We start from the raw sequence: 22,906 nt of genomic DNA on the forward strand, positions 1-22,906 counted from the left end.
GCTGGGAGGGGGTTGGTGGTTGGAGACTCCCCCAGAGGAATGGGGGGAAATCCAGGGGTCTTTCCCTTTAGCCAAGCACCTCCTGGTGATGGAGGACTTGGTTAGCTTTGGGGCTGGTGGCCCCCAAATTTGGGAGGAAGGTGGAAAAAGGTTGGGGTGCACCCGTGTGTGTGTGTGTGTGTGTGTGTGTGTGTGTGTGCGCGTGTAGCTGCCAACATCGGTGTACTGCCGAGTTGTAGGGTGTGAGGCTGTTTGGGAGCTGGCCCGTGGCCCAGGGCGCCTCTGGGGGGCCATGGAGGTTGGGGGGTGCAGTGGGTACCCTCCAGACATACACACGTCTGCATCTCCTGTGGGCAGCAATGCAGATGTGTCCTTTGGACCTCATTCCCATTCATGCCAGGCAGGGATCTATTTTCAGGAGGGGGTGGGGGCCCCACCGTCTGCAGGGTTATTTGTCACAGGTGGGGCCGTGCTGTTCCGTCCGCAGTGACAACAGCATTGAGCTCCTTCCGAGGCTTGTGACGCTTTTTCTTTCCTGGAACAGGAGGCCTCGTAAGCCCACCTCCGCCTCTGCCCCCGGCTGCCCTGGGCTGTACACCCCGACATCTGGCAGCTCCCACCCCACCTTTCCAGGAAGACAGCATCAAAACAAGAGATGGGGGTGTAGGGAGAATGGACAAGGAGCTCGGGGTTAGGGAAAGCAAGAGGGCAGGGACCCCCCAGCATCCCCGGGAAGTGGGGGGAGGGCAGAGCCTCAGTATGAAAAGAATGACCTCTGCCCCTCCCCTAGCCCTTCCTCCCCGACTCTGCTCAGCGCGTTGTGATCAGGGCGGGCAGGCTCAGAAGGATGCAGGTTTGAGTAGTTACTGAGCGCGCACGCCTAGGGCCCGGGCTCTGCAACAAGAGGAGCCGCTGCAATGAGGAGCCTGTGACCTGTGAGGAGGAGCACCCCCTGCTTGCCACAACTAGAGAAAGCTCTTGCACAGCAACGAAGACCCAGTACAGCCTGAAATAAATAGACAAATAAGAGAAACCAAGCCAAGTCACAGGACATACATCTGAAAACAACAAGGAGAATGCTGGTTTGACTCCTAACTCTGCAGGACACCAGCTGGGAAGCCTCCCCCCGCCACCCCGTTACCTGGCGAGTCTCAACAAAGGGTGGTCCTGCCCCACACTGAGAGCCCTGGAAGTGCTCCAGGGCCGAGAGATTGAGGCGAACCCGGCTCTCCCGTATTGTGGGCAGATTCCTTACCCTCTGAGCTACCAGAGAAGCCCTTCCAGGGCCATGGTGGTTTTGTTGCTAAGTTGTGTCCAATCCTTTGCAACCCCGTGGACTGTAGCCCGCCACGCTCCTCTGGCCATGGGATTCTCCAAGCAATAATACTGAAGTGGGTTGCCATTTCCCTCTCCAGGAGGTCTTCCTGACCCAGGAATTGAAGCCGAGTCTCCTGCATTTCAGGCAGATTCTTTACCGACTGAGCTATAAGGGCAGCCCCCTCCAGGGCCATGGCCATGGTCACCACTGGCATTCCTGGGCCAGGGGCAGTGAAGACACACCAGTGGGAGGGGCAGAATTTCCCTGCCTCACCTGCCAACAGCACCCCAATTAAGCAACACCCATTCTTAACCTCTCAGAGACCAAGTTTACCCTTTAGGCAAAATACAAATAACTGTAATAAAACCTTCTCTGTGTGTGCTCAGGGGCTTAGTTGTGTAGGACTCTTTGAGGCCCCCTGGACTGTAATCTGCCAAGCTTCTCTGTCCATGGGATTTCCCAGGCAAGAATACCGGAGAGAGGTTGCCATTTCCTCCTCAAGGGGATCTTCCTGACCCAGGGATCGAACCTGCGTCTCCTGCGTTAGCAGGTGGATTTTTTACCACTGAGCCACCTGTCCTTTGCAGGGCAGTCGTGAGCCTTGAAGGGCCTCTTGTATCTGAAGTGCATCGTGATGTAGGTGGAGGCACAGTCTACCCTCAGGAGGCGGTGAGTAGCACTGATATCTGGGGGAGGGACATGGTTCTGAATAGGAACCTCAGTTACATTTATCACCCAGGATTTTACCTTTTTCTTCCACCATTCAAGGATCAGGGGAAACAGTTCGGGGCACTCTCAAGCTCTCCTGTCCTTGAGGGACAGAGACCGCCCCAACTGAGGTTTGGAGAAACTTAAAGAGAGAAGGAGCTTTCCCGACCTCTGAGAAGGGGTTCAGCACCCCCATGGGGGCTCAGAGAACCCTGCTGGTACCCCACCCCCTCAGGCAAAGACATCCATCCACAGGGTGGGAAGGGGCTCTAGGACACGGCTGAGGGAGGTTGGGGTGGCCTGTGGGTGCCCCTCCCCAGCCCCAGGGGAGCCATGTAACCTCAGGACTCAGAAAAGGGGGATACAGAAATCTTGAAAGGGACTAAGTATTTACTAGTTTAGAGGAATACAGCCCTGGCTGTCAGAAAGCAAAATTAAATCTAAACTTACATTTCGCTCACTGGGATTGTGGCCTGAGCTCACTACATAATGTTTCTCTTTGTCATAGGTCCATGGGATGCTGGGTCTTCTGGGACCAGAGGCAGCATCTGGGGGTGGGGGGGGGATTGGGCCTCAGGAAAGGGAAGGGCCACACCGTGGACCCACAGGCCTCAGGTGAGGCAGAGAAGTGATGGGGGCTTCCAGAGAGGGTCTGGGCACATGGGCCCCAACACCTATTTCCTGGGTGCTGTTGTGGGCAGGGAAAGGCAGTGTGGTGCTGCCTGTAAGCGGGGAGGGCAGGGTTGAGGGACCGACTCCTGACCTCACCTGGCCTCTTGGACACCAGCTACGAGGCTGGGTTCCAGCCTCCTTTTGGAGAGGGCAGGAGACAGCCAGACTGAGCCAGAGGAGGGAGCTGGGACCCTTCTTATCCTGCCCTCCCCAATTCCTGGTAGCTCCCCAAGGCTTCCCCATTTTTCAATCCCCCCAGCCCTTCTTGTCGCCCTCAGCTCCCATCGATGTCCGCACACAGAGGCACAGAAGGCAAAAGCGTACCCGTCCGAGGCACCGGGAGGTTTATTATAAGAACTGTACAAAGGAGCCTTCTGCTGGCCTGGCTTGGGCCTGTTCCACCCAGACAAGGTGCAATGGCCGTGGGTCTGCAGGGGGAGGAGGCCTGGACCCCGTTCAGCCACGCTGGCTCTGCACCCAGCCCAGTGGAGAGAGTTCAGTCCAACAGAGGCTGAGGCTCTGGGGCCACACTCATCCGGGCCCCAAGGAGGAGGAAGGAAAGGACGTGGGCAGGGTGCTGGTCAGAGAGGAGGCTGACCCCTGGAGGAACTTCTGAAGAAAGAGCCGGAACTGCTGCAGGAAGAGATGGAAGGAGCAGGGGCCTCCTTCCAGAGAGGACCCAGGCCGGGCCGGGGAGTGGGGCTGGGCAGTGGGTGTGAGGAAGAGAAGCAGAGAAGGCAGAGGGTGGCCTCACGGTGGTGAGAGAAAGGAATGCCCGAGCAGAGCGGCCGGGAGGCTGGCAAGCGGGGCAGACAGAAAGGAAGGGTCCGGCCTGTGGGCGTGCACGCAACACACACACACATGTTGTTTGGAGGTTTTGCTGCTTCCTGAGTTTTAATCAAACTGTTCACGAGAAACAAGAAAAAGAAGAGGAACTGAGCTCAACGGGGGTGGGGTGGGGGGCTCAATGTGCAAACCTGACCATGTGTGTTCACACTCACATACACACTCATAGCACAAGGATGCTTCCACGGACGGGCCGACAGAGAAGACACGCGCATACCCACTGGTTAAGCACTCCAGGGCACGCTGACACACAGGCACACGGATATACACGTAGACAAATGCATATGCAGGTTCTATGGGCCACAGTGGTCCACAGACTCACACACACACACACACAGGTGAGTAAATCCAGTGACCCCCAGCCGGCGTCTCACCCCCTCCTCCAAGCTCAGCCTCTGTCTATCCTCGGGAGCCCAGATCAGTGGTGCCAACAGAAGCACCGCTTGGGCCTGAGCCGGGTGAGCGGTGCCCGCCTCAGTGTTGAAATCTCGAACGTGAGCTCAGCTAGAACATTCTTAGGATCACTTTGAGGAGGGGAGGAAGGATGGGGCAAGAGGAAGAGAAGGGTGTGACGGGGGGTGAGGAGGGGACCCTGGGGCTGGGGAGGCTGCCAGGAGCCCAAGTGGTGCTGATGGAGGAGGGAGGAAGGCAGGGGGTAGGGAGGGAATCTTCTTCCCAAGCCCCAGGGACCCCGACCCCACCCCAGATGGGGTGCTCAGGCCAAGGAAGCCCCCAGCTTAGCGATACACTGGTGGGATCCAACCCGTGCTACCCACCCCATCATGCTTTCTAGAAAGAGATAATTCCCAAGGGGAATCTTCCCTTCTGCTCTTCTCCCAGGGGCCAGCCAGGGAGCTGAGGGGCCTGGGCAATGGATGAATCAGGAAAAGATTCAAGGGCCACAACCCAGCCCAATGTCTCAGCATCCAGTGGCCCTCCTACCCCACCCCCACCACCGGGTATGTGGAGCCATTTCCGAACCAGGGATGTTTTCCTTCTCCTGAGAATTCCTGAGTAGGCAGGGTGAGCCACATCCCAGAGGCCGGACAGGGTGGCAGGCCCTGGGCTCAGGTGTCTGCTCTCACTGAGGTTAAGACTTCCTTGTCCCAGAGGGAGCTGGAGGCCTGAGCCACTGCCTGTGGAGAGGTCAGTGGCCCTTAAGACTCTGGGGGCAGGAGGGCAGCCAACCCCTCCATCACAGGCCGGCTCCTCCCGAGTCAGGGGCAGAGACGCTGATGTTCTGACCTCCCCCGGGTCTGTGAGGAGGGCAGCATGGCCCATGAGGAGGTGAGAGCAACTTGAAGGTAAATATCGCGGAGGCAGCGGCCTCAGCCCAGAGTGGAGACTTCAGGTACAGTTCCCCCTTCCACGGCCTGGGTGACAGCCCAGCATGGACAAAGCCCGTCCCCAACAGGGAGCTGGGTCAGTCCCAGATGCAGAGCCCTAGCTCCCTCAGCGGCAGGCACCCAGGGGGTGCTTCGGGGCTGTGCCACCTCACCACCACCTGCTAGACGAGAGACTCTTTGACCCCTGGGCGCACCGTCTGCCCCGGGGGCGGGGCAGGAGGGAGGGGTGCGTCGGAGGGTCTAACGGGCCTGAGCCCCATGGCAGGTCCGGGGTCCCCTGTGGAGCCCCTCTCCTCCTCTTTGCTCGGCACACCGCTGTCCCCGTTGTCGGGGCCGTACATCTTGCTCATGGTGTCGGCGATCAGCCCCTCCTTCTCGGGGGCCCCATCCCCACCGCCGTCATGGTTGTGGCGGTACATGTAGGAGGCCTGCTTCATGGAGCGCTGCAGCAGATGCCGGCGGTAGGCCCTCTGGATCTTGATGGCGCACACTTCCTCATGCTTCCTCTTGAGTGTGGTGGTGATGGGCTCGTAGGAGACCTTGGAGGGGTTGGCAGCCATGAACTTCTCCTCCATGGTCTCCTTGAGGGCATCCATCTCCCCGGAGTCGCCCAGGACCTCTTTGGTCAGGGCAAAGAGGATATCCAGGCAGTGTATCTTGTCCCCCGGCACCATGGGTAGGTCCATTGTGATGAGCTTGATCTTGTTGGGCTTGGCGATCCTCAGCGGCTCCTGCAGGGTGTCCACGAAGTCAGAGAGGCGGCTGTAGTCGATGAACTGCGTGGCGTCGGGGTCGAACTTCTCCCACGTCTCATAGAACATCTCAAAGTCATCCTCCCCGAGAGGCTCGCTGCTCTCCTCCGTGGCCACGTTGAAGTTCTCCAGGATGATGGCAATGTACATGTTGACCACGATGAGGAAGGAAATGATGATGTAGCTGCAGAAGAAGCAGATGCCGATGGAGGGGTTGCCACAGTCGCCCCGGACGCTGGTGCCCGGGTTTTCCAGGTCGGGGTCACAGTCGGGGGGCCCGCTGTTGAGGATGGGGTTGAGGAGCCCGTCCCAGCCGGCCGACGTGGTGATCTCAAAGAGGCAGATGATACTGTTGCCAAAGGTCTCGAAGTTAAACATGTCGTCGATGCCCGCCTCCTTCTTGACGTAGGCGAAGTTGGACATGCCGAAGATGGAGTAGATGAACATGACCAGGAAGAGGAGGAGGCCGATGTTGAAGAGGGCGGGCAGTGACATCATGAGCGCGAAGAGCAGTGTCCGGATGCCCTTGGCCCCGCGGATCAGCCGCAGGACCCGCCCGATCCGCGCCAGGCGGATCACACGGAACAGCGTGGGTGACACGAAGTATTTCTGGATCAGATCGGAGAGCGCCAGGCCTGCAGGGAGGAAGCAGTGAGGAAGCACTGCTGCCCTGGGAGTGGGCGGTAGGGTCGGGGAGCAGGGGGTAGGCGCAGCTCCAGGGAGCATGGTGTGCTGGGCTCGTCTACCCCAGGAAGGAGCAGTAGAAACTCATCGCTCAGTGTACAGCCCGAGTGGCCTGACCCGTTAGACTCTCCCAGGGCTCTTGGGGCCCCAGGCTCCATCTCTGCCCCGACGCAGCCGGGTGGAGGTGGGATGTGCCAAAGTGGATGGAAGGGTGGGTAAGGCCCATTGCCAAGGCTGTTCACAGACGCCATGGATGGGAGGGACAGGGAGGACAGCTCTGGGTGTGTGACTATGGGCATGTCGCCTACCTGGTTTGTGACTCAGTTTCTTCATCTGTAAGATGGAGGCGACAACAGTCCCAGTCTCAAGACATTTGTTAGGAACAATTACTGAGCTAATACTGTGAAGTGCATGGCCTAGTGTCAGGCAAACTGCAAGTGATGGATAAATGATAGCTAGTTACTGTCATAATTACACACACCTCTCCTGTGTGTAAGGCTCCTAGAACCATCTTCTTCTTCTTCTGTTTTTAAAGTTTATTTATTCGGCTGAGATGGGTCTCAGTTGTGACATGTGGGATCTTTAGCTGTGGCATGTGGGATCTAGTTCCCTGACCAGGGATCGAACCTGGGACCACTGCATCAGGAGTGCAGAGTCTTAGCCACAGGGCCACCAGGGAAATCCTGGAACCATCTTCTTATGTTTTTCCCGAAGCACGTGGGCACCTGAACGTGCATCTCCAGGTCAGGTGAATGCTTCTGGAGCTGTGGTCATGTGTGCATGGGTAACAGGCTGCCTGGGAACCCACCGTATGTGCTTCTGTGCATTTAGTGTAGACACTGGGTACATACGCAGGTGTGTGTGTGTGTGTCTGTGTCTGTGTAAAAGCATACCAAGTGCATGAGCAGGTGTGCATGTGGACACGAGGATGGGGACCCCGGGCCTTCCCGAATGACTCAGCCCAGCCTGGCCCTGCTCACCCACAATGGACAGGATGACAACCACGAAGTCGAAGATATTCCAGCCGACGGTGAAGTAGTACTGGCGCAGGGCCAACATCTTGAGCACGCACTCGCCCGTGAAGATGATGATGAAGACCATGTTGATGTTGTACAGGATGTCCACCTTGAGCTGGCTCTGGTCGTCCGTCTCCACCATCATGGTGACCATGTTGAGGCAGATGAGGATCATGATCGTGATGTCAAACGCCTGCTTTGTCACCAGGTCGTACACCAGGCCCTGGATCTTGTTCTACAGCAGGGGTGGGAGTGCGGGGAGGCGGGCGGGTGGGTGTCGGGGGCAGTGGTCAGAGCAGGACGTGGACCGGCAGGAGGTGTGAGAGGACACGACACAAGAGTATGGGGAGTGGGGAGAGAAAGGGAGAGAGAAAGAAGGCATTAGGGCCTGTGGTGGAGTTGGCCGGGGCCGCGGGAGGCGGGGAGACCCACGGAAACGGGCCATTCTGTGGGGTCTATGGGCCTCCTTCCTCTCTCTGGGAACTTCCTGCCGAATTAAGGGCCCTCAGCAACCCCTCATCCTTCTCCCGAAGTGGTTGCTCACTGGGGGAGCTGTCTGGACATCCTCTTCCTCCCCTTGCCCCCAGAGGCCACCAGCTAGGGAGCTGAATGGACACCGGGGGTGCTGTGCAGGGCTGGGCAAGGGGTAAACCAGTGCCGAGTTTATCAGGCCACTGCTGCCTGCACATGAAGTGTGTCTTTATGGAGAGGCGCCCCTCACAGCAGGAGTGCCTCACCTTCCTGCAGGGGGCCCCAGCCTCACACCAGGGACACAGCCTGGTGGGCAGAGAGCAGGCTGCCTTTTGCATCCCCACCCCCAACAGGGCCCCCTTAGGCAGGAGCCTCATATGGGCTGTAGGTGGAGGGGCCCGGAGGGCTGGTACCTGGGGCCGGGGAATTGGCTTCTGAGGCTTCTTGGAGCCAAGCTTCTTCATGGCGTTATAGTATTTCTTCTGTTCCTCTGTCATGAAGATGTCTTTCCCTCCAAAGTACAATGGGATGGGGCCCGTAAGGTTGGAGGGTCTCCCTCCTCAGCTTCCAGGACTTCCCTACCTCAGACATCACCTGTAAAGCGCCCCCCATCCCAGCCGGGGGGCTTGGTGGGAAGAGGGAAGGAGGCCTGCTTGGGGGGCCAGAGATGGGGGTTGAAGGAGGCAGGGAAGGGGACGGAGGGGTCTAGAGAAGGGGCGGGTGGGTGACAGACAGAAGGAAGGGGCTGGCACAGTCCTCATGGCCCATTTTGGGCCACCTTCCATCAGTATTTCACTGGGTCCTCAGAATGAGCCAGCAAAGCAGGCAGCATGAACCTCATTTTGTACAGAAGGAAACCGAGCTTCTCAGCGGCCCCATCACTGGTTCAAAGTCACCTGATGGGATCAGAACCCAGGCTCACTGCCTCGATCAGGTGCGCAGATAGCGTTTGTGAACATACGAAGGAAGGAGTGGAACATACAAATGGGGTGGGAGGAGGGAGCCCAGTGAGGGGAGGACCCGGGGGGAAGGAGGGCTAGATACTCATCTTCTTCTTCTGCTGGTTGAAGTTGTCGATGATGACGCCAATGAAGAGGTTGAGGGTGAAGAAGGAGCCGAAGATGATGAAGATGACGAAATAGAGGTACATGTAGAGGTTCACCTCGTACATTGGCTGCTCTTCCTTCTGTAGCGGTCACAGGACAGGGGCAGGTGTGCGGGCTGGGCAGGGGGCACACGCTGCCTGCTCCCTGTCCCACTGTGGGCCCATCTACCCCTGTAGGCGGTGGGGTCTCGGGGGCTCCCGAGGAGGCGGCATGGGGTGGGGATGGATCTGAGTCCTTTCCCCCGGCTCACTCACCGGCCACATCTCGGGGACCCCCACTCACCTCCCGGGAGTCCACGGCGGCATACATGATGTCCATCCAGCCCTTGAAGGTGGCCTGCGAGAGTGTGGTTGGGTGTGAGGGGAGGGGCTACTCCCTGCTTCCACCATCCATGAGTTTCCCTCCCCGCTCCGGCATGGTCCACCCCAGAAGCTGTCTGCTCCGAGTCCCACTGGGCAGGCATCAAAATACAGACAGGTATGGACACGACCTCTGGGTCCTCCAGCCCTGGAAGCGGGTGGGGGGTTCCCTAACGAGGAGTGGCCGTGGGCTCAGTCCCAGTGAGATTCCAGGGGCATCTCCACCCCCGCCTCATGCAGGGGCCGCACGTCACACTCACCACCTGCAAGAGGGAGAGGTAGCCCAGACCCACGTTGTCGTAGTTGACCTTGATGTTGAGCCAGCGGACCTGGCCCGTGTGCATCAGGCTTTCACACTCGGACTTGTTGTTGACCTCGGTGATTTCGAACCGCTCGGAGGTGGTGGTGTTGATGCAGTAGTAGAACTTGCCGGCAAATAGGTTGACGCCCATGATGCTGAAGATGAGCCAGAAGATGAGGCAGACAAGCAGCACGTTCATGATGGAGGGGATGGCTCCCAGCAGGGCATTCACCACCACCTGGGGGCCGGCGGTGGGGAGGAGGGAGTCACTGCCAGATCCTCTCCCAGGCAGCAGGGTTGGGGGCATCACCCAGTCTCCTCTGGGAGAGGGCTCCCCACCCACACCAACCAGGGGGGCCAGGCAGGGAAGACTTCCTGGAGGAGGGCTGATCTCAATGAACCAGGCCTGCAGGAGAAGTCTACTGGGCTTTTTGTGGGGGTGGGGGGTGGTGGGAGCAGGGAGCTGGGGTAGGGGGTTGCCGGCCTGCTGGCTGAAGAGGGCTCTCTGCTTCGCTGGAGCCAACAGCCCAGGGTGGGGAGCTGGGCTTCTCTGGAAGCAGCCTGGCCACGGGTCACCAGGCAGGAGACAAACACTCTTTCCTCGGCCCCCATAGGAAACTCAGTCCCCGTGACCTGGCCCCCCGGCTCATCTGCTCACAGGATTAGAGACAAAGACCCAGAAAAGAACGGGGCCTTTGAAGCAGCAGGAACCTTGGGGACTGGAGCTCTGTGCCCAGCCAGCCCTGGCCACACAGGCCAACCTCATTGTTTCCGGCTGAGCTGAATCTGAGAATTATCTGTTTTCAAGGAGAAGGAGTTTCATGACCTCCAGACCAAGTGAGTGGTGAAGCCGGGTGATGCCCAGGGCAATTCTATTCCTGTCTGGGTCACCAACCAGCTCTGCGGCCACGGCCAGGTCATTTTCCCCCAGTGGGGAGGGGTCCCTGGCTGGGCCGGGCTCTTGCATGGGAGACCCCAGGCTGAGTGCCCTGCTGACCTGCAACCGTCTGCTTCATGGAAGTCTGTCCCCGCCCCCAGAATAGGCCTTGCTCTTAACAGAACCCCTACTTCCACCTCTGGTCGGGGAAGTCCCCTTGGTCTTGCCTGAACCCTGTATTTACCTGTCACTTCCGCCCTCAAGGGCCTGAGGGAAGGATGGGCAGGCTCGGAGCCCTGGGGGGCCCCAGTCTGAGGCTGGGGAGAGTCACCTATAAACCCACAGACCTCCTTCCTCTCCTCCTGCCTGGGTGCCCTCAGGCCCCTCCTGGGGGCGGCTGCAGCCTCTGCTGCCCCCTGGTGGTGGCAGAGAGGAGTGACGGAGGGGGCTGAGGGCAGGCACGGGCACCTGGGCTGGTGTGTGGGGGTGACTTTTGTTGTTGTTGTTGCTCAGTCGGGTCCGACTCTTTGCGACCTCGTGGACGGTAGCCCGCCAGGCTCGTCTGTCCTCCACCACCTCCCAGAGTTTGCCCAAATTCATGTCCATTGAGTCAGTGATGCTACCTAACCATCTCATCCCCTGCCACCCCCTTCTCCTTTTGCCATCAGCTGCCGGGGGGCCCCACAGACCTGGACTCCCGGTGGTGGCCAGAGTACAGACACGCCCCCAGCCCCCTTCCAAGCTGTGGCTGCTCCCCCAATTCTTAGCCCTACTCACAGTCCCCCTTGACACCCACCCTCATGCCCTCAAATCGAGACAAGGCCCTCAGGGGGCGCAGGGCCCTCAGCGTCCGCAGGGATTTGATGGGTCCCAGCTCCGAGTAGCCCAGCCAGTTGGCCACCAGGCTGATGATGGAGACCTGCAAACGGGAGGGCGGGTGGTCAGGGAGCGCGGGGCCTCGGCCCCAAGGGGAAGGCCTCTGGATCTGGCTCCAGAGTGGGCGGTGGGGCCGGGCGGGGTGGGACGGACTCACGTCCACGATGAGGAAGTCGAGCCAGCACCAGGCATTGGTGAAGTACACCTTGAAGCCGTAGGCCACCCACTTGAGCAGCATCTCCAGGATGAAGATGTAGGTGAAGACCTTGTCGGCGTACTCCAGGATGGTGCGGATGACTCGCCGCTGCTCGATGTGGATGTCCTCGAAGGCCTGGGGGCACCAGCAGGTGGGTGGCCAGGGCCCGGAGGCTGGGGCAGCAGCCACATCCCTAAGGCTGCTGGTTCCCAGGGGTCTGGCACTGGGGTCAGGTGCGGGGGCAGACTCCCCACGCCCATCATGGGGGTGAACGGGGGAGTTCCTGGTGGGGGGAAGCCCCTCAGCTCCCCTTCCCCAGACCTAATGACAGGAATGCTCACTAACCTGCAGGGGGGTTCGCTGTGACACAGGTTGGCCCCCCTGAGCCCACATTCCCTTCCCACCTGCTCCCTGGTCGGGACCTGTCAGCCAGGGAGGCACATGGAGTCAGAGCCCATCTGCCTCTTCGTGAAAATGAGCACAGTCTGCCACACACCCTGGAAGCACTGAGTTCTTTAGGGCTCTCTGGGTTTGGGCCTGTCCAGCAAGTGTCCCTCCCACGATGCGGAAAGGAGGGAGCCCTGGGACAGCCTACTTCCGGCCTGACCCCTGCCCCTGCCCCTGCCCAGCCCCCAGGGCGGTGCCTACCAAGGCCCCACTGCTGAGCAGGATCATGAAGACAATGAAGGTCTCGAACCAGTTGTGCTCGACGATCTTGAAGCAGGCCCTGCGGAGGGTCCACCACTTTTTCCCTCGACCCTGGGAGATGTCCACGTAGAGGAAGGGAAAGCGCTGCACGCAGGCTGGGGAGGGAAGGCGGCGGGGGCACCCGTCACGGGCTGCCTGAGGAGCATGATCAGCCCGTTTCTCCCCTCCCTCTCCCAGGATGTGCCCCCTCCCCCCCCGGACTGCATGCAGAGACACGCCAGAGAACAGGGGTGCGGGCCACCCATGCAGGTTCCATGGCTGTCAGTGGTCCCCATCCTCCTCCACGTTCCCCAGGCAGCCTTCACTCTGCACAGCCCAAACCCTCTGGGCAAAGAATGTTCCTGAAGGGCCAGGCAGGCCTCTCTCTGGAAGATGAAGCTGAGGAGGACAGCCCTAGAGAAGCTAGTGCTGAGTGCCGGCCATACCCAGGGCTCTACAGGGATTCTGTGCGGTAGCCCACGGGCTGCTGGGACTGTCGCCCACGGCACACTCGGCAGGGGTCAGAGGGGGCGGGGGCTCAGAGGCATCTGCTCTGACACCCCTTCCCGGGGTCGCATTCTCCAGGGTGTGGAAGGGCAGGGCATCATCGGAGGAAGAAGGCCCTGCCTGCTTTTGGTGACTCGCCTGTCCCCAAGCCATCCACAAGGAGACGGTGAGCTGAGGCTCGCCTTGGGCCCTGGCCTGGCCTGCCCCTTCCAGGGTCTGCCGGGCTGGGGGAGGCACCCCGGCGGGCTGGCCCTCACCCTCGGTGAAGCACTCCTCTGGCTGCTCCCCATCGGGGTTGTCCTCGGCCTGCTCCTCGGGGTCGTCCTCGGGGGGCTTGTAGTCGGCAGTGCTGCAGACGGAGGAGTTCCCGTCCAGGGGCTGCAGCGGCTTCTGCGGAGGCCATAGGGTCACGTGACCCCTGGATCCTCCCTCCAGGTGGGGCAGAGGGGGTCTAGATGGGAGCCCTGAGGGGAGGGCCCAGTAGGGAGAAAGGGAAGTGGGGGTGGGGGAGGTGGAGCAGACTCATTCATTCACAGATTCATTCATTCATATAGCCCTGGATTGTGGAGCCAGCACCTGGGTCTGTGCAGAAGAATCCAGGCCTTGGCCCTGACCTCGGGGCACTTGGATTTGAAGAGGCCCTGAGATGCTGGCTAGGGAGGGAAGGAGTCAGGATGGAGCAAGGTCTGAGCCTTCCTATCCTCTGTTCCGCTGAGGAATCCAGGAAGGATGGGGGAATCCAGAAAGGGTTGGGGCAGGGGCTGGTACTCCAGCCTGGCCAGACCTCCCTCACCTCCTCCTGGCCCAGCCTCCACTCCTCAAGGGGCCCCCTTCATGGCTGGGGTGAGGCCCCTGGAAAGGAAAATGGAGAGGGTGGCGGGGTGCGGGCAGGGGGCAGCTGTCAGAATGGTGGCCAGAAAGGGAGGGCCTGGTGCCCAGTTGACAGAAAGGGAAACTGAGGCACGGGCCATTAGGTCGGGCCAGATGCCCACTGAGCCACTGGCCCTGCCTGTGCCCCCCACCTCCCACTGCCCCTCGGGAGCTGTGCCTGCCCCCTCCAGAGTCCCCAGCGCCTTGGCCCTGCTGCTGTCCGGCCCTCCTCCACCCCCACTCCTCATACCGAGGTTGGTGCCACGTTTCCCGGGGTATTTATAGCTTGGCAGGCACTCGGCTCCCTGGTAAGTTAGCATGCCACGTATTTGGGGGGAATAAGGAGTCAAGAGCTTTCAGGGCAAAGTTTATTCAGGCTCTGGTGACTGCTGGGCCCACGCTGCCAGGGTGGGGGTGGGCAGGGGGCCCTGCCCTAGCTTACGTGCTGATCCTTCCCCTGATGGAGCTGCAGGGTGGGCAAGGGGCTCAGCCTGAGCTTCTGGGGGCAACCTCTCCCAGGGGAGAGGCGGGGGGTGGGCCTCAGGGGTCCAGCTGAGGCTGGGGCCCAGCTCTCCAGTTCTCCTTCAGCTCCATCCCACTGGACCCCTGACCCCCTCTCCTCAGCGTCCCCAGCCCAGACCTGGCACTCTGGCCCACGCTGGGAAGTTGGGACCGGGTCCCCCCCACCACCAGTGGGGGTCTACACAGAAATAGATGATAATAGCAAGAACTTGGTAGGGGCTTCTTGAACCCCTGGGCAGGGTTAAGAGAGGCCTCTTGGGTTCCAGCCCTGGATTTAGGCGTCTCAGGTGAAAATATGCTATCACACAGCGCCACCTGCTGGTGAGAGGGGACCCAGGTGGCGCTGCGGGGCAGGAGTGCAGGGAAGAGGCCGAGGGTGTTCAGACAGGGGGAGCGGGTCATAATAATGGTGTTTATAAGTCAGCATTCACAGAGCTGCTCTGCACACAGCATCTCATCTAATGCTCACAGTAACACCACAAGGCAGGTACCATTACCCCCACCTTACAGATGGAGAAACTGAGGCTTGGAGAGGCTGTGTGCCATGTTCAAGGTCACATACAAACGCAGAGCAACCTCTGTCTGACTCCCTGCCCCTGGGTCCGGGCCTTGCTACGGGCTTACCTTGACATCCTCAGGCTCAGAGAAGGTGTCGGTTTCCTCCTCTGTGGGCATCTCCAGGTCAGACTCCTCGGAGGCGATGGGCACGTGGATGGTCAGGTAGGGGTTGTTGATAAAGTTGAGGTGGTCCAACTCGATGCTGGGGGGAGGGCCGTCAGCCAGGCCCATGTGGTTCAGGATGTGGTTGTCCTTCTTGAGGTCCTTGCCATCCTCCTCGGGCGGAGGCTCCTTCTTCTCGTCCTCAGGGGCACTCTCCGGAGCTTCGCCAGCCTCCCCAGCCTCGCCGATGCTTCCGAGGCTGAGCATGATAACCTTGGGGCTCAGGACTTTGCCATGGAGCAGCCCCACGAGGAAGGCTTTGGCGAAGCCGATGCCCCACGTGATGCGAGCGATGGCAATCTGCAGGTTGTTCATCTCGCCATCCTCATCCGAGGCCGCCAGGCTGTCAGCACTGAAGGAGCTGAGCAGCAGGGCCAAGAACAGGTTCAAGACCTGGAGAGCAGGAGGGGAAGGGGAGCCCGAGCTCAGCTGCGGGGCCCCGAGTGTGCCACCTTCAGGCCATGTGAGGGTCCTCGGGCCTCCAAGCCAGACCTACCTCACGGTGGGCATTAAAGAGGGGCGTCATCTAAGAGAGGGCTTCCCTGCTGGCTCAGATGGTAAAGAATCTGCCTGCAATGCGGTAGACCTGGGTTCGATCCCTGGGTCGGGAAGATTCCCTGGAGAAGGGAATGGCTACCCACTCCAATTATGCTTGTCTGGAGAATTCCATGGACAAAGGAGGCTGATGGGCTACAGTCCTTGGGGTTTCAAATGGTTGGACACGACTGAGTGACTAAACAGCAACCACAGCACCTAACAGAACCCTCAAGACGGCTTGTGGAGCTGAGTGCTACCGTCATGCCCACTTTACAGATAAGGAAACTGAGGCTTGGGCACAAGAGAGGACTCTGCTGACCATGGCGGAGGCAGGGTTTGAGGAGGCCCATTGGGTGACAGGGACTCTTCTATGACTCTGTCCTCCACTTCCACTGCTAGGGGATGCAGATCAAAAACTAGAGCTCACGTCTCCAAGCTTCCAGGACTTATTGGGAGCCTGAAAATTTTGAGCCTTATCTCTTGTCTTGTAAGTGGGACTTTTAATAGCCCATGGGCTCCTGATACATGCTTGTGTGTCCTCAGTCATGTCCGACTCTTTTCGACCCCATGGACTGCAGCCAACCCGATTCCTCTGGCCGTGGGATTCTCCAGGCAAGAATGCTGGACAGGATTGGGTTGCCATTTCCCCCTCCAGGAGATCTTCCTGACCCAGGGATCGAACCCATGTCTCCTGCGTTTCCTACGTTGGCATGCGGATTCTTTACCACTAGTGCCACATGAAGTTCCCAGTACTGAGATGTATGTGCCCTGTTGCTGTGGAAGGACGTCTGATCGACCTCGGCTCACTCCCTTTTCTTCCCCCGGGGTTCCCTGCTCTACTGGAGCTCTTCTCCTATCCCCACTGAAAGGGACGTAAGAGGCTACTGGTCTACCTCCCTCAGCTTTGTTTTTTGGTGGATATTTACTGAGCCCCTCCCACCATCTGCAGGAATGACTGGCCTCAGTTTGCTCCCAGCCTAGAGACAGACATTTGATCAGGCAAATACAGCGCAATGGGTTTGCACAAAGTAGAGACTGGGGGTCACAGGCTTTGAAATCATGTGGCTTGGCTTTGAACCCCAGTTCATTAGCTGTGTGTTCTGAGGCAAGTCCTATCACCGCCTCGTGCCTCTGTTTCCTTATCTGTACAATGGTGATAGATTCCAGTACCAACCTCCTTGCACTGTTGTTGTGAGGATTGAAAGGTCAATACAACCAGAGCGCACAGTAGGCGTTCAAAATGTGTCGGCTGTTATCTGTGCAGTAATAGAAGGTTTTACACGGTAGAAGGAGGAGTGCGATGAACTCTGAGGCCAGCTCTGCATTTTATGAATGAGGAGCCTGAGTTCTCCCAGAGAGGTGGAGTGACTTGCCTGAGGACACACAGCACATTCAGAACTAGAATCCAGGTTTCCTGTCATTGCACAACTTTATGTGTGTGTGTGTGTGTGTGTGTGTGTGTGTGTGTGTGATCAGTCATAGCCAACTCTTTGCGACCCCCATGGACTGTAGCCCGCCAGGTTCCTCTGTCCATGGGATTTCCCTTGCAAAAATACTGGAGTGGGTTGCCATTTCCTACTCCAGGGGACATTCCCAACTCAGAGATTGAACCCAAGTCTCTTGCATCTCCTGCATTGGCCGGTGGATTCTTTACCGCTGACACTACCTGGAAAGCCCTGCACAACTTTAGAGGACATCATTTATTTAGACTACAGTGTGAATGGCCACCCCAGCGGCTGTGCAATGCAATGGCCTTGTCTTCCACCAACCCACCTCTCAGGACAGTGAGGAGGATGGTGCAGCCTGACTGAGGCGGCGGCGGTCCTCTCTCCTGTCAACCAGAGGCAGGTCTTATTCTGGGGGCCTCAGGGTGGGGCTGAGTGTGTGACTGGACTTGGAAGAAGTAGGGTCAACTGCACTACATCATTTTCTATAGGATTTGAGTATCCCCAGATTTTGGTATCTGCAAGGGGTCTTGGGGGCTTCCCTGGTGGCTCAGATGGTAAAGAATCTGCCTGCAATGTAGGAAACCCGGGTTTGATCCCTGGGTTGGGAAGATCCCCTGGAGAAGGGAATGGCTACCCACCCCAGTATTCTTGCCTGGAGAACTCCATGGACAGAGGAGCCTGGCGGGCTATAGTCCATGTGGTCAACACAACTGAGCAACTAACACACAGGGGGTCTTGGAACCAATTACCTGAGTGACCAAGGGAGGGTCGTACACATGAATCTGTCTGGCTTTCACCAGTGTCCTCTAAGGTCTTTTTGTCATTGTCTTAACTATCATGTTGACATATCTTTAAATACAGGGAGGGAGTTTCAAGAGGGAGGGGATATATGTATACTTAAAGCTGATTCACATTGTCATACGGAAGAAACCAATGCAACATTGTAAAGCAATTATCTTCCAATTAAGAATAAATAAATATGAACTGCAGCAGAAAATTTTTAAAAAATATATGTATCTATTACGTGTTGTTCGTCTTCTCTCTCTGGGGCAACATGCTGGGGGATTCGCTCCGTCACCACGCCTTTCGGCTACTGTCCTGCCTTTGCCCCCCACCACAACATACTGGTCTTTCTTTCCCTCTCTGGGGGGAGGTGTCCAGTTGCCAGAAACACATCTGAGATGGGAATTAGCTGCTCTCTGGGTCACCAGGGTTTGCACACGGCTCCTGCCTGGGACAGAAATAGCCGCCCCAGGCAAGGCATGGGGGGTGGGTTAAATTAGGGAAGGGGGATGGACATTAGGTTCCCCAGGGGTGGGCTCCAACGGGTGCGTTCCCTATGACTTGGTCATTTCCTCTTCTTCACTCCCAAGGAAGTACTTGAGTGCCATGGACACTGGGGACCTGGGTCCCCACCCTCCCTGGCAGGGCGCCCCGTGCCCTCTGGCAGACACTTGCTTCCATGAGGCCTGGGAGGGTGGTAGGCGGGGCCAGTGCCCAAGGAGCTGGCAGCGCGCCTCCCCGGGCCGCTCCGCTCCCTTTGAGCAAAGTGGGAGAGCTGCAGAGCTGGGCCTGGGAAGGGCGTCAGGGTGTGTGTGTGTGTGTGTGTGTGTGTGTGTGTGTGTGTGTTGGGAGGCGCGGGGGCACACACAGAGGCAATGCCGTGCAGTGCTTCTGCATTCTGGGACCTGACTGCTTGGGTTCAAATCCTGCACAGGTCTCTAAGGAACCCCCCTGAGCCTCTGCTTTCTTATCTACAAAATAGAGATAAGACAGCACATCCCTGGGACCTCCCTGGTGCTCCAATGGTTAAGACTCCGAGCTCCCAATGCAGGGGGGCCTGGGTTCGATCCCTGGTTAGGGAACTAGATCCCACGTGATGCAACTAAGAGTTCACATGCCACAGCTAAAGACCATGTATGCCTCAAGGAAGATGAAAGACCCTGTGTGTCGCCACTGGGGCCCGACACAGACAATTAAAATTAAATATTATTAGAAGTTAAATATTTTAATATTAAAAACAAAACAAAATCCAGCACATACCACATGGAGGCTGGTGAGCATTAAGAGATCAATACCCCAGGGGGCTACTCTGGTGGTTCAGTGGTAAAGAATCCACCTCCCAGTGCAGAAGACACAGGTTCAATCTCTGATCCGGCAAGATCCCACATGCCTCAGAGGGACTAAGCCCAAGCACCACGACTATTGAGCTCCGGCTCTGGAGCCCGGGAGCCGCAACTCCTGAGCCTGTGTGCCGCAACCATTGAAGCCTGAGTGTCCTACAGTCTGAGCTCTGCAACAGGAGAAGCCTCTGCAACGAGAAGCTCACACGTTGCGACGAAGAGTAGCCCCTGCTTGCCGTAACTAGAGAAAAGCCCTCAGAGAAACGAAGACCCAGCAAAACCTAAAACAAATAAATAAATACAGTTTTTAAAAAAGAGATTAATGCCCGGAAAGTGCTCAGAATGCTGTATGCGCATTAATAGAAGTCAGTTGTCACCACTTACTCTGATGCTAACTCGTGCGTATCACTAATGATGATACTGATGCTATTGTTGTGGGAAGGACACAGACTCAGTTTCTAGTCCAGGGTCGGTTTCACACTAGCCGTGTGGTTCTGGGCTGTGCCTCCAGAGAGCACAGAGCCAACATTACCTGCCTCACGGGGTTGTCAAGAGCATTAGGGATAATACACATAAAGCCCCTGGCGCAGGGACTGGTAGATGGCAGGAGCCCAATGCCTGGCATGTGACGCCAGTTGGGGCCGGGTGTGGAATCCACCAACTCCCTGACTGCTTGTAAGTTTTGAACTCCCCTGGTCTCCTGGGCCAAGCACTTTGCTGAGCACTTCAACGTGTGTCCTGTATCGTTCCCACCACCCAGCAGAGTAGTCACTACCCGCCTCATCCCCATTTTCCAGATGAGAAAAACTGAGGCCAGAGAGAGTGTAAATAACTTGCTCAAAGTTTCCCTGTCAGAAAGTGGCAAAGTAGGGGCCTGAAATGTTTTTGAGTTTACACGTACACAGAAACTACTGCGACCCTTACAGTCGCTCCCAAGCCCCTTAAACTAGCCCTTACAGCCTACTCAGAGCCTGCAACCCCCCTATCACGAATCCTGCCCCAAAGTCCTGCGGAGGCATCTCCTTTATGCTTCCCGCTCCCTAAGACCCCTTCCCAGGGGCAGTCGGCCTGGGTTCTGCTGTCTGGCCCCATCCCACCGTCCCCTCCTCAGTCGCGGCGACGGTGACTCCCCCGGCCGCCGATCCGCCCCTGCCCCCTGCGGAGCTCAGCGTTATCTGAGAAGCGCTGACGGAGCAGCTCAAGGATTCCACCGGCCTTTGCGGAACGTGGGGACGTGCGTCTTCCCACCCGCTGTTGCCCGGGGTAGCGTCGCCCCCGCCCCGGGCGGCCCGGCACAGGTCTCCTGATAGGAGTGACCCCCCCCCCCCCCCGGGAGGAGCAGGGTCGGCGGGGTGAGGAGAGACGCCTCCCTCCGCCCGGCTGCAGAAATTCTGGTCAGCTGGACCACGACCTCACATCCCATTTCTCCTGGGCACCTGCACCTCCTTCCCTCCTTCAGCGCCCCACCCAGAAAGTGGCAGGATAGATGCACTTCAGGGCATCTCCGCATCCTCCCAACACCCGGGGCCTGATTCCCAGGAGCAGAGGGTGAGAGGGGAGGAGAACAGAAGGGCCAGGAGTTCCTGGTACCGACCCCACACTGTGCCTTCTTCCCTCAGGGGCAATCCTCCTGGCCACCCGCTGAGGCAGGGGTCCCCAACCTCTGGGATTGAATGCCTGATGATCTCAGGGGGAGCTGATGTAATAATAATAATAGAAATTGTTAAGTGTTAGTGGCTCAGTCGTGTCTGATGCTTTTGTGACCCCATAGACTGTAGCCCGCCAGGCTCCTCTGTCTGTGGAATTCTCCAGGAAAGAATACTGGAGTGGGTAGCCATTCCCTTCTCCAGGGGATCTTCCTGACCCAGGGATTGAACCTGTGTCTCCTGCATTGCAGGTGGATTCTTTACCATCTGAATCACCAGAAATAAAATGCACAATAAATGCAGTGTGCTTGAATCACTCCAAAACCATCCCCCACCCCACGCCAATCCGTGGAAAAATTATCTTCCTTGAAACCCGTCCCTGCTGCCAGAAAGGTTGGGCACTGCTGCCCTGAGGGGTCTACCATTTTTCTTTCATGTGGAGTTAGAGAACCCAGCCGACCAGAGAGCAGTGATTCGTTCAAGGTCACACAGATGGCAAAGGAGCTGGGACTGGAACGCGGGTCAGCCTGACTCCAGTTATCACGTCACTTTACCCAAAACACTAGGTCTCGATGACTTGCACTGTGGTCCCTGGACCAGTGGCAGTGACATCACCCAGAGCTCATTAGAAATGCAGGTTTGGGGGGCCTGGCTCAGAGCTGCCTCACTTGACTCTGGGGGGCTGGGACTGGGAATCTAGGTTTCAAGAAACTCACAAAGAATTTTGAAGCAGGTTAAAATTTGAGAGCCACTGGGTTAAACCATACAAAACGGCCATCTAGGGTCAGGGGAGGAATAAAACCATCATATATCAGTGATTTTACACAACACAGCTTCATAGGAAAAGAACCCTTCAACAGTCCGATTTAAGGGAAATAAAGGCACGGATTGGCTTCCCTGGTGGCTCAGTGGTAAAAAACCCACCTGCCAAGGCAGGATTTTATCCCTGGGTCAGGAAGATCCCCTGGAGAAGGAAACAGCAACCCACTCCAGTATTCTTGCCTGGGAAATCCCACCGACAGAGGAACCTGGTGGGCTACAGTCCATAGTGTCACAAAAGAGTCAGACACAAATTAGCAACTAAACAACAACAACAAAGGCGCGGATATGCCTTGGACACTTGGATTTTCTGGCCAAAGGTGTGGGAGCCACCCAGTCAGCCTCACTCACCACCAGGTTGCCGATGACCATGACCATGAGGAAGACAGTGAGGCACATGGCCTGACCAGCCACCTCCATGCAGTCCCACATAGTCTCGATCCACTCCCCGCAGAGGATGCGGAAGACGATGAGGAAGGAGTGGAAGAAGTCGTGCATGTGCCAGCGGGGCAGGCTGCAGTCCGCGGCGATCTTGCACACGCACTCCTTGTAGCTCTTGCCAAACAGCTGCATGCCCACCACGGCGAAGATGAACACAATGATGGCCAGCACCAGCGTCAGGTTGCCCAGCGCCCCCACCGAGTTGCCGATGATCTTGATGAGCATGTTCAGCGTCGGCCATGACTTGGCTAGCTTGAAGACCCTCAGCTGCCGGGCAGGGGGAATGCAGGGGTTGGTGAGACCCAGGGACCCCTGGCCCAACCTCGAGGCAGCCATGACCAGGGATTGAACCCAGACCCTCAGCACTGAGAGTGCAGAGTCCTACCCACTGGACCACCAGGGCTTTCCCAGAAAGAACTCTTTCGAACAGCTCCAGCTCCTACCCCCTGAGGGATATGGGGCCTCAGTTTACCTCTCTGTTAAATGGGAATGCTCACGTCCTACCACCTCATCCTCTCCACATGATCAGAAGAAAGAATCCTCATCTCTTACATATACAGGCTAAAACATTTGCAAGTGAAATAAAATCTCAGGATTTGCTTTAAGATACTCCCCCATAAAAAGTAGGGGGACAGATAAAACAAGAACTATAGGATGTTGATGGCTGTTGGAGCCAGGTGAAAGGTATACAGCGGTGTATCTTACTTTCTCTATATTTTTGTGGATGCATGAAATGTCCCTACGAGGTGGAGAAAAGGATGCTAATTCAGAGTCCCAATCCCACTGCTGACGAACTTCCTGAGCCTCATCTTTCAGGTCTGCAATATGGGCTGAAGTCCCCACCCCACTGCCCCCCAAGTTCACTTAGGAGTGAAGCCCAAATGGCAGTTCCTGGGCTGTCACTGTGGTCTCCCAGCAGCCCTGTGTGATAAGGGGGAGGGCGCCTTTCTCCCTTTTGCCAGTAAGAAAGATTCTGAGAGGCAGAGGGGTGCACGCTAGGGCAGAGGGGCCTCCCTTCCAGCCCTCTGGCTTCTTGGGGGTTTATTCCTGTGTCCTCC

The 22,906-nt window shown here is 57.7% G+C and overlaps 1 protein-coding gene and 1 non-coding gene across 5 annotated transcripts in view; both read right to left on the bottom strand.

The window, feature by feature from the left end:
* Positions 1-3,019: 3,019 nt before the first annotated feature.
* The window catches only part of SCN4A (sodium voltage-gated channel alpha subunit 4), a 52,281-nt gene continuing 32,394 nt past the window's right edge, over positions 3,020-22,906 (bottom strand). For all 4 annotated transcript variants that reach the window (XM_043905028.1, XM_043905029.1, XM_043905026.1 and 1 more), the window contains 12 exons: positions 21,759-22,115; positions 14,739-15,227; positions 12,980-13,112; positions 12,177-12,331; positions 11,490-11,663; positions 11,253-11,375; positions 9,539-9,817; positions 9,202-9,255; positions 8,862-8,999; positions 8,227-8,331; positions 7,307-7,577; positions 3,020-6,277 (listed from right to left, as the gene is read on the bottom strand). In XM_043905028.1, the coding sequence (XP_043760963.1) occupies positions 5,052-6,277; positions 7,307-7,577; positions 8,227-8,331; positions 8,862-8,999; positions 9,202-9,255; positions 9,539-9,817; positions 11,253-11,375; positions 11,490-11,663; positions 12,177-12,331; positions 12,980-13,112; positions 14,739-15,227; positions 21,759-22,115 (3,504 nt within the window). In that variant the 3' untranslated portion in view covers positions 3,020-5,051. The remainder of the gene's footprint in view (positions 6,278-7,306; positions 7,578-8,226; positions 8,332-8,861; positions 9,000-9,201; positions 9,256-9,538; positions 9,818-11,252; positions 11,376-11,489; positions 11,664-12,176; positions 12,332-12,979; positions 13,113-14,738; positions 15,228-21,758; positions 22,116-22,906) is intronic.
* On the bottom strand, positions 6,933-7,005 carry TRNAR-CCU. Its single transcript has one exon. It is a non-coding gene; the product is annotated as a tRNA-Arg (tRNA).

Source organism: Cervus elaphus, chromosome 5 (genome assembly GCF_910594005.1).
Source record: "Cervus elaphus chromosome 5, mCerEla1.1, whole genome shotgun sequence".
In the NCBI taxonomy this organism is placed as follows: domain Eukaryota; kingdom Metazoa; phylum Chordata; class Mammalia; order Artiodactyla; family Cervidae; genus Cervus; species Cervus elaphus.